The 18,353-nt window shown below is 38.2% G+C and overlaps 1 protein-coding gene across 1 annotated transcript; it reads right to left on the bottom strand.

Moving 5' to 3' along the window:
- Positions 1-5,006: 5,006 nt before the first annotated feature.
- On the bottom strand, positions 5,007-9,367 carry LOC145102712 (translation initiation factor). The gene is made up of 7 exons (XM_079040201.1): positions 9,125-9,367; positions 7,323-7,428; positions 6,831-7,096; positions 6,263-6,665; positions 6,108-6,181; positions 5,885-6,009; positions 5,007-5,652 (listed from the first exon to the last, which is right to left on the bottom strand). Exons 1-7 carry the CDS (start codon positions 9,202-9,204, stop codon positions 5,231-5,233), a joined length of 1,476 nt encoding a protein of 491 aa, XP_078896327.1. The 5' UTR covers positions 9,205-9,367; the 3' UTR covers positions 5,007-5,230.
- Between the last annotated feature and the right edge of the window lie 8,986 nt (positions 9,368-18,353).

The raw sequence follows: 18,353 nt of genomic DNA on the forward strand, positions 1-18,353 counted from the left end.
CATGTGGCACTTAATGGTGTGCGATTTCGTCATAAGCAAAGCTCATGAGTCCATAATATTTAAGATTTAAAAGCAACTTATCCTCATTTTTACACATCTGAGATTGTATAAGTGTTTATTGAATAACCTTATGTATTAGACACTTATACAATCTCACTTCGAGAAGAAAATACATGAGATCGACGAGAGAAAATCTCAGATTGGGAAGATGCCATTTGCGATTTCAACATGCCAAAATTGAAATATTTGAAGAATAAAAATATTATCTAGTTTTACTGAAATCGCAATTCTAACCCAAAATAACAATCCAAATGACGAAATCTCATACCATGTAGGTTCATTTGCGATTTCGATTGCTATATGGGTCATTTTTTGAAAAGGGTTTAGAAGATCAGGCTAAATTTGTCTTTTTCTATATAATTTATAAGAATATTATAATAAAGAAGATTTAAGACAAATTTTTAAAAATATAATAAAATAGAAGGGTGTTTTTTTGGAATGCTATTAAGTTATTAAAAAATATAGGTTTAATAGTTATACACAAAATATTACTTTATTTTAGTGCAAAAAATAAAATAGTATTATGTTGGCTATGGTCTTAGGCTATGACATAGCACACCCAAGCAAGCTCGTGGGCTACTGTGGAGGTTGGATAGGGCTGGCAATTCTCGACACGACCCGCGACACGACACAAAATAAACGGGTTTGGGTTGAGTTTTTCAACCCGCCAACACGCCAACCCGCCAACTTGTTTATATTTTTAATAAAAAAAAATATTTTTTATTTTTAAATGTATTGATATTTTGACTTGTGGTCCTAACTCATAAGGTCGTAAGTAAGTTTGTAACCAATTGATTTTCCCCATTTTTGCCCTAAATCAAATGGCGTATCGGCGTATGGAATCTGACCCACGAACCATTTTTGCCCCATTTTCCCTATTTTTGCATCAACCATCAAGAATTGATTCTTGTTTGATTGTTAATTTTATTTATGGTATTTGAACCACGAACCCAAATCTAACCCACAAACCTGCCAACCTGCGAACCCATATAAATAAATTGGTTCGTGGGTCATATATAGGTTTATGTTCCAAACCTGTCAATCCGTGACTCACCAACCCGTGACCTGTATATTTAAATGGGTCGTGTTTGGGTTGACATATTTTGACCCGCCAACCCGCGACCCGCCAAATCGAACACGACACAATTGTCAAGCCTAGGTTGGGGGTTGCTCGTGCACCGAGCTAGAGCTGCTCAAGTGGTGCAACTTCAAGCCTTTTTCTCCTTCTTTGTTCTCTCTATGTGTGGGGATGTTGGGATGCTTAGGCACACATTGTCGGTGCCCCTCAAGTGTGTGGACGATGTAAGGTAGTAAGGTGAAGCCTCTATGGTAAAGAGATATGGAGTTCCAATGTCTGAAAGCCCTAAAGGCAATTATAGTATGTTCAATTTCTAAATTATGCTCACTAATATATCTAACATGGCAATTTCCAAGTATGCTGTTTGAGCAATTTATAAGCTTGGGACATTATAATCAGGGCCGGTCCATTGGTTTTTACTACCCGGGGCGAAAATAGAATTTTATGCCCTTTTGTATATGTCGTTGGATAAAGAAAACGTTTATATAAAAAAATTATTAAATCATAAATACAGTAAACTTTATAATCAAACAAATAATATGGAAAAAAAACCAACAAAGATAATTTAAAACGATATCTTTATGTATTTTTTTTGAAGCAAAAACATCTTTTATTTTATAATAATCAATATTTTATAAAATTTGGATGCTAAAAATTGCATATCCATTCCATATTTCTTATATCATGGTAGTTTATGGATACATGTTCTGTTTGAACAACTTCTTTTCTATTATAACCTCACAATAGAATCAGAAATAAGCATCTACTTTTAAAATTACTTTCTCCTAGGAATAATGAAATCAATTTATACAATTATACCTTTTGTTGCCTCTGGAAAGTCCTAAACATAAGTTCAATAGAAAATTTTATATGCCTATTGATTCATATCTGATAATCAGAACACAAAAGTTTAGAAATAAACTCTACAAGACTAGAAATTTAAGAGTAAATTACACGAATCGTCCCTCGTCCAGGTGCCAAAAAGCACGTCCAGTCTTTATTTTCAAAAATTAACTCGAACCGTCCCTGTATAATAATTTTTTCACTCGGATCGTCCCTGTGGACATAAAATGACATTTTTACCCTTAATAATTTCTTTTTTAATTTTTTATATGTATTTATCATTTTTTAGATTTAGAAAAAAAAAATACCCTACCAATCAACCCACCCCTCCCGGCTCCCCCTTCCCCTTCGTTTTCCCCCTTTTCCTTCTACATCATTGAAACCATGTCTCAAGATGAAGACCACCATCCACCACTCCATCTCTGCTTCTCCGTTCACCGCCTGTCCACCACCGTCTAAGATCTGCACACCATTCACGAAGTCGCCGACAACCATGAAGTTGCCGGAAACCACAACCACACATCTATTCTCTTTCTTTCTCTACCACCATTGTAGCAACCATCATCGCCTCCATCTGTGTTCGAAACCACCACCTCCTTCATCTGCGCACAACCATCAACGTCTTCTCCCTCACCCCTCGCCTGGCAGAAACAGAAGAATGAATCTACTTTTTTGTTCGCCTCTATCTCCATTTGAAACCCTAGATCGGAGGTACATTCCGCCGGAGTAATATGAAAGGGTTCTGTGTTGAATCAAACTCGACAGAGTTTCAACCTTAAAGAAATCGAGTCTTCCATTACTCCCATCTTTGGAAAAAATCAAATCTAACACCACCTGGAGTGTAGATCTGCGAACAGGTGGTGATGGCTGGTGTTTCCGCCTCTCTTCCTTCGACTGGTGTTTCTACAAGGCTTAGTGGTTGACGGTGGTGGCTTAAGGACCCTTGGGAAGAAGGGGGATAAGGGTTTATCAACAATGTTTTTGAAAGAAAAAGAAGTGGTAGTCAACTGTGGTGTGTGGTGGTCCGGCGGTGATCAATGGTGGTGCTCAGTTGTCCGGTGGTGGTGATGATTTTGCTTTAGGGGAAAGTGGGTTTAGAAGGGAAGGGGTTAGATAAGGTGGGAGGGATGAAGTTTTTATTTTATTTTGAGTAAATTACACGAATGGTCCCTATGGTTTAGGGTAATTTGCGTGTTTGGTCTCTAACTTATTTTTCTAACTCGGAAGGTCCCTACTGTTTGTATTTATTACGCGTTTGGTCCCTGTCTTAGCTAAAAAGACTATTTTGCCCTTGATTTTTTAATTTATTTAGATAAACACACTCCCAACCCCACCCCCTTCACCTTACCTTACGTACCCCACCATTTTTTCCTATTTAAATAATAGTATTTTTAGGTAAGATAGGGACCAAGCGCGTAACAAAAACAAACAGTAGGGACCAAACACGTAATAAAAGCAAACAGTAGGGACCTTCCGAGTTAAAAAAATAAGTTAGGGACCAAACGTGCAAATTACCCCAAACCATAGGGACCATTCGTGTAATTTACTCTTTTATTTTGTATATTGTTATTAATTGTAAGAAAAATAAAATAAATCAAAAATTAAATAAAAAGGGCAAAATAGTCATTTCATGCCTGGTAAGGGATGAAACATGTAAATTTAAACTAACGAGGGATGACATGTGCAACTTTTAACCAAATGAGGGACGATCCGAGTTAATTTTTGAAAATAGGGACTGAACGTGCTTTTTGGCACATGGACGAGACGATTCGTGTAATTTACTCGAAATTTAATTTGAAACTACCACAAAAAGTCAGAATCAAACCTATAGCTACAAAAATGAAATCAATTTTCACTCTTTCTACTGTAATCATCGTCCGACGTCCAACAAACAGCAAATAGTCCAAGTCCTGAAACAAACAAACAAAAACATTTAAAACACATCAGATATTGGAATAAGAAAAATAACTGAATATGAGATACCAGAATTCGGAAATCCAACTCTCCCAACCCCAATTTAGAATCGAAAACCTCAAGTTTCTTCATATTTTTGTGGTCTGTGCTTCAGAAATCAGAAAAAAAAAAAATCAAACTCAGAAACCAGTCAGAAAGTAGAATGAGTAGTAGAGAAATTGAGAAAGAAATTAGGAGAAGTAGAGAAATTGGTTGTAGTAGGTTTCAGGAATTGGAATGAGAAAAGAAAACAGAATGAAAGAGATGAGAATTCAAAAATCGACCTCACACAAACCCAATTTAGAAATCAAAAACCTTATAGTTCTTCATATTTTTGGTGACTATGCTTCAAAAATAATATTACCGGATTATGGTTATGCGAAGTAAAGAATGAGAAAGTAAAAATCGAAATAGAGAAATCTTAAATTGGAATGAGAAATAAAGAAATTCTATGTCGTAGACACTAGGTTTAAGAGAGAAGTAGAGAAATTATAACGAGAATGATAGACTCTTCAGTCGATTAAAGGTTCTGCTCGTCGATCTGGACAATACGTTTTTCTAGACGACGATTGGCTTCTCAAGAAGATGCTTGCACGCTCAAGATGACGCCCCCAAACGCCTTTGAATTGAACCAGGACTAAACTGTGGGCCAAACTATATATACAATATTAATTACCGGATCAAATTTTTGCCCTTTTTTCTTTGCTGCCCTGGGCGACGGCCCAATTCGCCCATGTATATGGGTTGGCCCTGATTATAATACCTACTTTGAGCAATTAGTATTATATTGTGAAATTTGAAACAAGCCATTAGTACCGACAGGAATGTCTAAAGATGGGACCCCAAAGAGCTCATATCGTTTAAATGTCCCATAATAATAATATTTAATTGAGATCTAGTTATTTGATTCTATGATTTCAAATCAGACAGACAACAACAAAACCCAATTATTGAAGATGTAAATCAGGTATGGAATCACTTACCAGTGACTTATACAAGAAGCCCACTACACACACTGACACACACACGGACCCTTGACTGATTTTTTACATGTGTACCACCGCAGAACCAATTGTGCTACGCCTTCGGGGCAAATAATTAATTATTAGTCTTAATGTATAGAATATATAGGCAGACACATTAATAAATAATACATGGTTCTTAGTACTTCTAAATACTTATAAAACTTAACCGGTCTAAAAAAACATGGGGACTCTAGAAAAAAATAAAATAAAAAAAGCTACTGCAATGCAACCGCTTATAAATGTTTGTAACATCATAATGATTGATTCCATATTAAACCATCTCATCATTCCCTGTTACCTCTTCACTCTTACTTTCATCCACCTTATTATCCTCATCCTCATTTTTACCATCATCATCATCATCACCATCACCTCCCTGATCATCATCATTTTTATCATCAGCATCATCCTTGTCATCATCACCACCTTCCTCATCATCATTTTTATCATCGCCATCTTTGTCATCACCTTCTTCCTGATCATCGCCATCAGCATCTTCATTATCAGAGTCTTCTGAATCATCATCAGAGTCTTCTGATGATTCATCACCATCGCTCTCGATTGCTACTTTAGGTTTAGGTGGGGCCACAAAATTGAATGTTGATCTTCTGCGTGAACCCACAACAATGTTGCTTGTGTCAATTCCTTCCAGCTCTTTCGCCTTTTCTTTTCTCCGTTTTACTTCTTTGATTTCTAACCAAACAAATAACCATTCTCATACATTAATATTTCATCAACATGCGTCATGTCAATAGGCCCATATCCGTTAACACATAACAAGACAAAACATAACAGGTGGGACAGGGGCAAGGACTCCTTCTCAATCTCTTGTGATCTTGTCTGTGAAAAAGACATGAATACCCTCCTCATTCTCATCCTCGTCATCAAAAATAGCCCTAGAAACCTTAAATAATTAAACACAAACCTTTTTCACTAGGGTTTGAAGATAGCCCTTCTTTTGACAGAATCTCTTTCAGTTCCTTTACTAAGATCGCCTCACGTTGCTCCTCAGGAGCTTGCTTAGCTTTCCGGTATACTGTAGGGGCAACACTGTCAATAAAAAAAAAAAAGTTTTTTAAAAAGTTAGAAAAAACCCATAAACATGCAATTATCTTGTTTAATATGTCTAAAAGAGGAAATAAAATTACATCATCCCACAAGCTTTAATAATTGATTTGAGTCGCTCCACTTTTTTTCCATAAACAGGTGCTATCACTTCCTTCTGTTAGTTACAAGATTTCAATTTAATAAATATGGAAAAAAAAAATCAAAATATTTATAATAAAGAAAATGATATACCGACTTTTTCAGTTTTTTCAGCAGAGGATTCGGATTTTTCACCCGAAGAATCCCCGTCGGCATCTTTTACATTTTTCTTCTTAACAGATGTTTCTTCAGCATTCTTCATCTTTTTTTTCTTTGGTTGCTCGGTTTCTTGAGCAGGTTTTTTACGTTTCTTGGGTGCTTCAGATTTTTGGGGTTTTGTTTTTGGAGCCGATTTCTTTTTTGGTTTTACTTCAACTTCTTTCTCTTCACTTTCACTATGTGAAGAATCAGCATCATCTGATTTATTTGGTGTGTCATTTTGAGAATTTAAAACCTCGTCTAATTGTTTACTTATTAGTTTCTTAAAAGGGTCAAGAGAGAATTTTTCTAGTTCAAGATCTTCCTCTATAAGCCGACGTACACCCGCCACAGTAAGTTCCCTGAAAAAAATAATTATTATGTCAGATGTCAGTTAATGATTTGCAAAAAGCAACCTTTGAGTGGCCCACACTGTATATATGGGCCTACAAAGAGCCCAATCCACATTGGAAATGAAACCACAAAGAAAATATAAAGCGAAATAATTTGGTATATAAGTTACTTACTCGGATTTAGATTGAAAGTATGTTGCCTTTTTCCAAATGGCCTTCTTTATCATGTCCTCAGTGGGTATTTTGTCCTGAGTTTTAGGTTTTTCAGATTTGGCTGATTTGTTTCCTGATAAGAGGCCCATTACAGGGGAGTCTTCAACTTTATCTTCATCATCAACTGTTACTTTTTGCTCTTCCACTTCCACTTCCTCTTCCTTTTTAACCTTCTCTGATTTAATTTGTTTGGAAACATTGTCCTCGGCTTCTGTGTCACTCAATAACTACCAGTAAAAAGCAAATCACACTATGAAACCCTAAAACATATAGTATAAGATATCTCTAAAATGCCATATTAAATCACTATGGATGAAGTACCATATTTCACATTAAGAAAATAGGAAAAGTCTAAACACAAAAATACTTGGAATAAGTTATCATATTTACAATTTATTCCTACCCAAAGTGAATATTACAAAAAATTATAACTTTATAAGAAGAGGTAGGTACCTTCTCCAACAATTGTTTAACATATTTCTTATGTTTATCCAATGCATATGTATCTAAAGCCAGATCTTTCTCCAATAATCTTCGAGCTCCCTCAAAAGTTAAAGAGCTGTCTCAAGAAAGGAAAAAGGAAAAATATATATTAGAGACATTTCATGGCTATCAGAACTTATCATTTTATACAAGACAAATAACAAACAAAAAAAAAACTCAAGGCTGTAACCCATGCAGAATTTTCCTTTAGGTTTTTGATTTTATGTATAAGCAAGTCAAAATCAAGAACTCCTTCAAGAGATCTCTGGATGTCTACATGCAATCCTTTTTGTTTTTGTGAAGTCGATATCTTTCAAAAGATTCATGCATCTGACTCAAAATCCTATGTTTTTTCAACCGTGTCTTCGTTTATAAAACTTGTTAGAAAAGGACCAACATGCTCTCATGCCTATCTATCAACTCTCAATGATGCAATGTCTAAGAAGGTAGCAAATGCAACCATTTCCAATTCGGATTATTTCACTCGCTTTTTGGGAATTCCTAATAAGTTGATTAAAAAAAGGTGAAAGCTTGAGTTGCACAAGGGTAATAGAAGAAAGCTACTTGCGTTTTGGCACAAGGGTTTGATTCTATCATAGTGGCCATAGAAAAGAGATAGACTCTATGGACAGTGATCAACTCATGGGTTCTTTAGAAGCCCAATTGATAAAATAATTGAAGAAAAGAGAGAAATAACCATTGAAGCAAGCTTTGTATTCAAAGAAAGGTACACGAGCTAGTAGTGCTTTTGGGGGCAAGAGCAATGAAAAGAAAAGGTAGCCCGCATACATGTCAATAAAGAGAATGAAGGCCAATCTTATAGAGTTGGGAAGCATGTCAGGAATGTTTTTCCAAATAAGCAGCATCACAACGTAAGGAGCCTTTACAATTTATTCATATAGATTTATATGGACACATTACTCCACCCTCTAGTTGTAAAGGTAAGTACTTCATCCTCTTTATTAGTGATTGTTTTCGATAGACTTTGGTGTATTTTCTAAAAGAAAACATTACAAGCTTTCACTTGTTGTCAAAAGACTTGGTTACTCAGTAGTCAGTTCCTAACGGCACCTAATTCTTTACAAAAAGAATTGGTTTTTTAAACCAAAAAATCAATTCTTTGGTTTTCTGGTTTTAGCACACCCCTAATTGTATGACACTAATTACTCCCATGCTCCCATTAATCATGAAATTCATTAGACAAACCTCCATTATTATGATGCTAGTATAGGGAGGAAGATTAAGTGTACAACGGCTAAAGCAATCACCATTGAAAAGGGTTTCTCATCAAACATAGAGCTTTTCTTAACAGAAGACGTGTATCTGCCACATAACCCTAGAAGGACAACTTATTTCCCATCAATTTTGACGAAGAACATGTACCAAACTCTAGCATGTGACTTTGTTACCATTGCACTGCAACATCTTCTTTTAATGTTCTTAATATTAAAACTATGAAGTCAAGTCATGAAACAGCACAAAAGTACAGAGTCGCTACTACTTGATGCAAGCAAACATGAATACTGAATCACTGAAATGCGTAAAAGAAATAGCAAGACCTAAGTGCTAACAGAAGCAACATATTTGTCTCCTTGGAGGACACAATTTAGACCTCATAGCTACTTGTGCAGTCGTCATTTCTTCTACTAAATTAGCCCAATCACACACGCTAAAACACAAGTGACGGAGAAGGAGACAGGCACAGAGCATTTAAGAGACGGGCGACACCCACATAACATGCGCAATAAGAAAGAGGAAAGGGGGGGACATACTCGGCTAGGTCTCTGAAATGTTGAACGCGAGAGTGCATAGCTTGCTGCACGCGAGACTCGATACTCTCCTCCTCCTTCATTCTTCTGATTCCGACTACGTTTTGGCTGATTTCTATGGTTAAAGAAGAATCGGGGATATGCTGCTGGTTTCCTTGAGAAGCAGTATGAACCGACTCAAGTAATGTAGACTGATTGTCCCCAGCCCTAGGATCCCGGTTTCGGTCCTCTGCAGCTGGAGCTTGTCAACAAAACATTTGCTAAATTACTACTTTAGTCCTTATTGGTTGTTAATGTATTTGTCCTTAAAACATAGTCTCCTCTTGCTTTTAGTCATTCATGCATCGTCTAACACCCGGTTTCGAATTGCTTCATTATTTCGGGGTTGCGGCCCGATCATCAGTTATCATAAGGCTTAGGGTCTCGGGGGAAGAAAGGATTTGACCCTTTTTCGGGTGCGGGCGTTATAGTTTAAGTAATCTGAGTGTTCATTGGCGTTTCAGATCTCGATGGTATAATCGTAATTTGTTAGTTCGGGCCTTTATGAACTTTGGGTTCTTGTTCAGAAATTCTTAAAGCAATGGTGAGTTGTTATAAGCATAGGGTTTCTCGTCACCTTTTCGTGGATATAAAGTTCGTTGGAAACGGACTTGGGACGGAGAAGTTAGAGTCGAGCGAAGTTTTGGAGTTTGGAGGGCCATCTAGTACGCGGGGCGTACTAGATGTGTATGCGGGGCGTACCGAGCTAATTGGTCGCGGGTGAGCCTTGAGTACGTCAGACGTACTAAGGGGTACGCGGGGTGTACTCTCTTCAACCTTAAAACCCTAATTCTTGGTCTTTGACCCTATTTAAACCTCATTTTTTTCATAAGCCTCATCTTTTATCAACATCTAAGCCTCCTAAACCCCAGAAGTCGACCCTTAACCTTTATCTTGGATCTTTTATGCCATTGTGAAGGATCTTGGTGTATTTTGTGCACTTTGAAGAGCTTGGAGCTTGTTGAAGAAACACCACCTAGAAAGGAGCTTGTAGATCCAGAGGTTTTCCATCTTTTGCAATCTATTAAAGGTAAAAAGTTTTGATCTTGTCATCTCCTTGGTTAGATCTTCTTTTGGGTTTGGTTATGGTCATTTTAGCCCCTTTGGTTGGTCCTTGTGAGCTAAGGTTGTTTTAGAGGCTTGATCTTGTAGATCTGGATGTTTTAGGTGTCCCAGAGGCATAACAATGTGATCTTTATGGTGGTTATGGGTTCATGCATGTATTGTAGGATTAGGTGTCTAAGACCATAACTATAATTGGTATGTACTTGATTTGATAGTAGCATGGTCCTTTTGGGTTGCCTTTGTTGGATTAGTGTCTAAGTCCATAACTATTTTGGTATGTACTTGACCCGATGGTGCATGGTCCTTTTGGGTTGCCTTCACCAAAGCAACTTGATTGGAGAAATAAATAAAGAGAGAGAGGTTATTATGATTTATTAATATGTTATAAGGATAATATATTAAAGGAGAAATCATATTTGTTTAATTAATATTGGTCAATAATTAATTAAGAATTAATTTTGTGATCAAGTGTAATTAATTAAACTAGAGGGGCTGAATTGTAATTATGTGATAGTTACAAAATAAGGTAAGGATTTATATATATGGTGAACGAATTTGAGGTGTAAATCTCTTAGAATTCGACTAGGATAAGGATTTCTAGGACTTATCTTATGGTTGCTTGGTGGACAAGCAACTAGATAAGGATAAGGACTAAAACCCTAATCTTTACACCTATATAAACCCCCTAAGGCATAGGAATTCGTCCAACCCTTCCCAAGAAGTCCTAAGGACGAATTCTAACCTCCCTCCTCTCTCTTTATACCTTCTCCACTTGCTTATGGTGTTTGTAAGCCATTAGAGGAGTGACACTTGTGACTCTCAGCTTTCCAAGGTCAATTCAAGGAGGAATTGGATTGTTATTGCTATATAACAATCAAGGTATGTTCTTAAACCTAATTATATGTTAATATTGATTTCCATATGCTAGAATTAGGGTTTATAGTCTTGGATTCAAAGCATGTACAATAGAGAAACCTAGATCCAAGCATTAGGGTTTGTATGAGCACATAGGATGTCTTATGACCAAAACCCATCAGCCTTCATACTGGAAACTAGACAGGATGACTATTAGAGAGAGAGAGAGGCTGAGTTTATTATTTGGAATAATAAATTGGTGCATAAAACGATTTATTAATATATTATTAGAAATCATGTTATTAATTAGTATTTAATCATAAATTAATTTGGAATTAATTTTGGGATTAAAGGAACGGATTGAAAGTGTAGGGGTTGTTTTGTATATACTTGATAGTTGAGGTTTTGGGCCATTGGATCACCCTTATTAGGGAGAGCCAAAAATCCCTAGAAGGATCTAAAGATTTCGTCCAAGCCCTAAGGTAAGTGTAACATCCCAAGATTTGTTATTTATAGTCCCTATGGATGGAAGGGTGAAACCATGAAAAGTCTAAGGGCTAAATTGCAATTTTGGGATCAGGAGGAGTACGTTGCACATACATAAGGGTACGCTGAGCGTACTAGGCGCGCCCTAGTACGCTGGGCGTACTAGGCGCGCCCTAGTACGCCGGGCGTACTCATGACAGAAGGAAACCCTAATATTTAGGGTTTGGGGGCTATATAAGCAACATTATGAGCACAAAACCCTCTATTTCCCCAGCCTCCACTGCTTAGAGTTGTTTTCCCCAAACCCTAGCCATTTCCTTGAGTGTTTGAGCTTATTGAGTGTTTCTTGATTGTTTTAAGAATAAGGTGTTGCATCAAGGAGTTGGAGAAGAAGATCAAGCTTGTAGATCTGAAGTTGGTTTGTGCCCTATAAGCTCCAAAAGGTAAAAAGCTTCAAACTTTATGCATATATGTATAGATCTAGCCATTTTTTGCTTTAAAGAACCATTTCTTGTCCCAAAAAGTCTGAAGATGGTACATGATGTGATTGGGACGAAATGAATTGTCCTTGTAGACTCTTGAAGGGATTTTGAGTGATAAAAATGAGGCCCCAATGGCTTAAGATGTCCCATGCATGGAGTAGGAAGGTATTAATGGATTAAGACCAAGTATTAAGAGCTTTCTGGACGTCCAAAGTGATAAAGTTCGTGAATTTATGGTTCCTAGGCACAGTTGGTCACTGGATCTGAAGTTTGGCGCTTAAGCCATTAAGCACTTATTCAAATTTTGGCAAACCACTACGTACGCCCAACGTAAATCCAGTACCCCCAGCGTACTGGGTCAACTACCCCGATGGTGGTCAACATCAGGATGAGTACGCCCAGCGTACCAGAGGAGTACGCCCCGCGTACGTCCTCTGTTGGGCCTTTGACAATTGGGCTTCGGGTTTTGGGCCGTTTATGGACTAGTTGGATTTGGGCCTTTGCTGGACTTTATGAATATTATGTTTTGGAACAAGTTATGATAATGGATCTTGGAATTAGGCCCAATTTGGTAAATTGGGCCAATAATGGGCTTTGCATAATGACTTTCAAGGTTATGGAATTGGTGTTGGGCCTTGGCCCAATAAAGAGAATGGACATGATGGATTGTGTGGACCCCTTAGTTAAGATTGTTATGTTGTGTAATGACTTGGTATTTATTATGTGATAGTTCGGGATTTCCGGTGAGAAAACGATCAGAGGTTTTCGGTATTTCGACACTACTTGCGAGGTGAGTTTCGCCTCACTGTACTCGTGGGTCTAAGGCACCAAGGCCAACCCACTAGTATTGATTATCTGCTATTAGAGGGGTGCCCTAGGGACCGTATATAGTCATGTAGGATAGACTGAGGACTCTTGATCTAAGCTCTCTTACTTGTTCCTTGTTTGGTTGTGGTTTTAGAGTAGGGTCATCTGTCTGGGTGACTATCTCACCTATGAGTATATACTATTATGCATTCCTTGGATTGTTGATATTTAATATGTTGTTTTGCTGTAGTGATATGCTAGATCTGTGTCTTGGTATTGAGTATGTTGTTATGCTGTAGTGATCTGCTAGATTTGTGTCCTAGTATTGAGTATGCTGATATGTTGTAGTGATCAGTTAGATCTGTCTCATGGTATTGAGTATGTTGCTTTGTGGTAACAACCTGTAGAACCGTATGTTATCTGGGCTTGTTGGTTATCATCCATGGAGTTCCCTTAGGGACTGTCGGTGGTTATGTTGGATAGCCTGAGAACTCTTGATCTAGGCTCTCTTGCTTGTTCCTTGTTTGGTTGTGGCTCTAGAGTAGGACTATCTGTTCGGGTGGCTATCTCACCTCTGGTTACTTATGGTTATGCATGCTATTGGGATAGCTGGTGGCGGGATTGTATGTGGTGAGAAGATTAGTAGACAGTAGTGAGTTATCGGATTGTTGTTGCATGTATTATGTGCCTACTTGATCATGATTGTTTATATGTCGACATATTGTGTTTGGTTGGGTTGAGGCGGTCCTTCTTTGTGCGGTAGGCCAAGATACCTAGTGTGGGCCGGTTGTAAGCCGTAGGCACGGAGGCTCGGGAGGAGCGGTAGGGTTGAGGCGGTAGGCCAACAAACCCTGAGTATTCTAACCTAATGGTTGATTGGACCCAACATACCGGTATATTAGCCCAAGGCTGATTGGGCCAGGCATGAGTATTTGTGTTTATGCTTGTTATGTATTGGGGTATTTTGGGGGAAACTCACTAAGCTTTGTGCTTACGGTTTTAGTTTATTGTTTCAGGTACTTCTGATGATTTTCGCAAGGCGAAGGCGTGACCGTACACATCCTTGTGATTTGGACTTATGGTTTCTGGGATACTCTGATATTATACTATTTTAAAAACCTTTTGTAATAACTAATGGCTTTGGATGTTTGAAAAAGTTTTAAATTGGCTTGATTTTTATGGGTGTTACAATAAGGGAGTCTATAGACTTGCTTTTTCTAAGCTAAGAGATTAGGGTTTCTGCCTCAAAACCCTAGCTAGCCTCAAGTATAAATAAACCCCTTGGCCTCTTGAATTCGTGCACCCTCTTGAAACCCTAGAAGAGCCGAATTCTTGACTAAGTTACTCCTCTCTCCTTCTCTCTTTCTCTCTCATATTCATCCTCTTTCCCTAGTGTGTTTGTGAACCATAGAGGTACTATGCTTGTGGTATTTGTTCTCGAAAGGAAGGATCTTCAAGTTTTGGTTGTTATTACTCTATAGCGACAAAGGTATGTGATCTAATCTTTCATATGTAGATTTCGAATTATTAGATGCATATTAAGGTTTTCTATTTTGTGTTCAATGCTTATATGTCTAATAGAGAAAACATAGATCCAATATAGGATTGCATGCACACATACGATTGTTTGTATAATACCCATCATGTACAAGAATGTACGCTGCACGTACAAGCCTCCCAAGTAGTACGTTGAGCGTACAGGCTGAGTACGCCCCACGTACTCAGCAGAATTGGGCCTTTGTGCATTTTGGGCTTCGGTTTAGGCTAGGCTATGTTGGGCCATCTGAAATTCATTGTTGGGCTGTTGTATCTTGTTGGGCCTTCTTTGGGCAAGGTCCCATGAAAGGAATTAAGCCCAATTTGGAAAATCGGGCCATATTTAGGCCTTAGATGTTTATTTCGGATTTAGGCCTTTTGTTATCTAGTTTGGGCCTTGGGTTTCGACTAAGCTTGAGGAAGGGTAAAAAGGTCTTTTACCCTAAGTTAGACTCATAGTGTGAGTCAATGGCTAGATGTTGATGGGTTTTCCTTTTTGGTACCTGATAGCGCGCGAGCCATAGTGGATCTGCAGTTAGAGATTATTCATGGGATTAGCTGTTGATGGGGTGTTTTCTTGATATTGGCGATTCGGGGATATGGCAGCCTGCAGTCGGGATCATCTTTATGGTTCGGCAGTGTGAAGTGAGTTTTCCTCACTGTACTTTCGGGTCGAAGGCACCAAGGTCGGCCCATTGGTTTGATATCTTGTTATTTGCTGATATGTTGAGTATAGAATAGATATGCATGAAATGTTAGTTGCCGATATGATAGTCTGTTAGATCTATAGGACTACCTATGATTCTGTCTACATGATTATCTGCGTATGTTGGTTATTTGTCATCATATTGTGTTGGGTTGAGGTTGTATTGCTTCGTGTTGTAGCCAACAAACCATGGGGTATTCTAGATATGAGCTGAGGGTCGAGTAGGGGATACCAGACTCATACTGAGGGATCAATAGCATTACAGATACGAGCTGAGGACCCGGTAGATATGCCAAACTTGTACTGAGGGCTTGAGGGCATTGGAGCAATCCAAATATGAGCTGAGGGTTAGGTAGGGCATGCCAGACTCATATTGAGGGCTCAATAGCATTCCAGATACGAGCTGAGGACCCGGTTGGTATATCAGACTCGTATTGAGGGATGAACATTAACATTTCAGTTCGATGATTGATCGGTACAGGGAGCAAGCCAGACATAAGTTGTGGGCCCCGAGGGCAAGCTAGAATTATGTTGTGGGCTCAAGAGTAAGCCATATGTGAGCTATAGGCCCAGTAGAAAAGCTAGACTCATACCGTGGGCTCATGGGCAATCCGGTCTTTTAGTTATGGACTCATTGCATGTTGTTATTTCATATATGTGATCGTTTGTATGATTAGTATTTTGGGGGAACTCACTAAGCTTCGTGATTATAGTTTTGGTTTATGGTTTCAGGTACTTCAGTGGATCATGTCAAGGTGAAGGCGTGACCGTACAGATCATCACATTTTTGGACTTATGATTTCTGGGAAACTCTGACAATGTAAATGTTTTGAAAACTATGTCGAAAGCGATTATGATTTTAAATAATGTTTTGGGAACAATGGTTTTTGTAAACACTTATTTAGAAAAAGGGTTGTTTTGAAAAGTTTAAATGTTATGAATTTTTATGGATGTTAAAAGTTGGTATCAGAGCATTGGTTGGAGTGAATTGGAGGAACACTCATGTGAATCTAATCTCAAACTAAGGAAAAGGGTTTTTAAAACAATTTTCAAAAGGTTTTCAAAATAATCAAGGAAGATGTGATGTGTACAATCAGCCGAAGCCAGTAAGTTGACCCCAAAACACCACACAATTATTTAAGATTATGTTATGTTATGTTAGAACAACATGCTACTGATAGGCTAGGGATCGTCAGGAATTGCATGATAGAAATGCTTGTTTATATGATGCCTGATAGCCCATGATTCTTCTTTATATGAAATTGACATCATTACTGTAGTTGCTTAGTGTATGCCTCGTAGCCGTACATAACTAATATTCTATGGCCTGAGAATGTTTGGTTTGACCTTATTTCCTACTCTTGTTTGATGAAGGGCTTAGGGTAGGATCAGGTATTCGACTGTCTATATGATCCAGTGTTATTTATGGCTAGCATACACGAGTGTTGCAGGGTTGGTGGAAGTTTCATGAGTGGGCACAGTGTTTAGCGGGTCAGCGTGAGGAATGATTAGTCACTCTTAAGAGAGTGAGTACAGGGAGAAGGTACACCTATGGTGCGGGGAGTTGAAGATTGAGGATTTTATATGAGGATCTGTCTGATTTTATTGCATTTTAGTGTCAGTCGGTTCCTTTGCATGAATGCTGCTTGCTTTTTGCTTTTTGGAACTCATGAGTGATGTGAGTTAGCCATTAAGTGAATATGCCAAGTCACACGTGAAATTTTTTGGATAATCTCAGTGTGACAGATTTGACCGTACTGTGCATCTCTTGTCTGAGTCCAACCATTGTAGGGATGAATTTGTTACTCAAAGGATTATCTGATCTTTGTTGCATGTGACTGTATTCATGGAATGACTAATTGACATTGCGAGGAGTTCTTCAGAAGCCGATGGCAGAGAAGTGTGGAACCATAGGATAGCCTATGGATTCTTTTAGTGCAATTGATGAGTATAAAGAGAGGAGAAGGGATAACCAAATTCGTCCAAGGCTTCTTGAGGGAAGGAGTGCATGAAATTGTGAAGGGATATGACATTTATATATAGCTCGGTTCCAAAACTAGGGTTTAAAGAGGAAACCCAAAATTCTCTTGCTTGGTAACCAAGCAGCCCATTCCCTTTATCCAAGGGGCAAGGACGACAACTATAACGCCCTGTTCCGAATCGTTTCCTAATGCAGGGTGGTAACCTAAAGACCGAGTATCATCAAACTTAGGGCCTTTGAGGAAAAGAGATTTAGACCCATTTGGGTGTAGTTAATGTAATTTGGATGATCTGGGGTTTTGGTTCGTGTTTTGGAGCCAAGGGGTATTTCGGTAAAGTATCAGTTCTGGATTTTATAGAAATTGGATTTTTGTTCGGGAAGTTTTAAGGCAGGTATGACTTGATATAAGTGTAGAGCTTCTCATTACCTCTTTGTGGATATCAGGATCGTTGGAAACGGACTTATGATGAATAAGTTATGGCCTTTAGAAGATTCGTCGTTTTAGGGTTAAAGCAAGTATGCGAGGCGTACACATGTGTACGCATGGCGTGCTAGTGCTAAGGTCAGTAAATTGGGCGTATAATGGTGTACGTTGTTCGTACTAAGCCATATGATCGTGCATGCCTTATGGAGTATGTTGGGCATACTTCAGTCAGACCCAAACCCTAATTTAGGGTCTTAGACCCTATTTAAGCTCCTTAACTCACCACCAAACCCTATTATATTCAGCCTCCATCCCCCTTAACCTTAGAAACGAAACCCTAGCCCCCATTTGATTGGTTTTTGAGGTTTGGGGTGGTATTTCATGCTTTTTGGTGTTCATAAAAGGCGAAGAAACTTCTTGGAGAAGTGTGAGGTTGCTTGAAGCTTATGGATCCAGGCTTGTTGCATCTTGATCTACATTTTGGAGGTATAAAGTTTCAATCTTGATGAATCTGGGTGTTATATTTAGTTTAAGGAGTAATTTGGGTTCTTTTTGGTCTTTAGAGTCATCCTTGTGAGTATGAGCTACTCCAAGAGCTTATAATGATGGATCTTGACCTTTGGGATGTCCCTTGTTCATCAAAATGGTATCTTGATGAGTTATTGTGGTGCATGCATGAGTTTGGGTGATTATTATGGCTTTTATTAAGGTTTTGGTCCCATTAAGCCTTGCATAGGAGTAAAGTTGCCAACTTTACGTGTTAAGATATCTCATTAGGGTCATATCCAAGTTTGGAAGTCATTGACTTAACTATTAAGAGCTTATTTGGATTTTTGGACCTTGGAGGAGTA

The sequence above is a fragment of the Lactuca serriola genome, chromosome 1 (assembly GCF_051521515.1).
Source record: "Lactuca serriola cultivar US96UC23 chromosome 1, Lser_US96UC23_V15, whole genome shotgun sequence".
Lineage (NCBI taxonomy): Eukaryota > Viridiplantae > Streptophyta > Magnoliopsida > Asterales > Asteraceae > Lactuca > Lactuca serriola.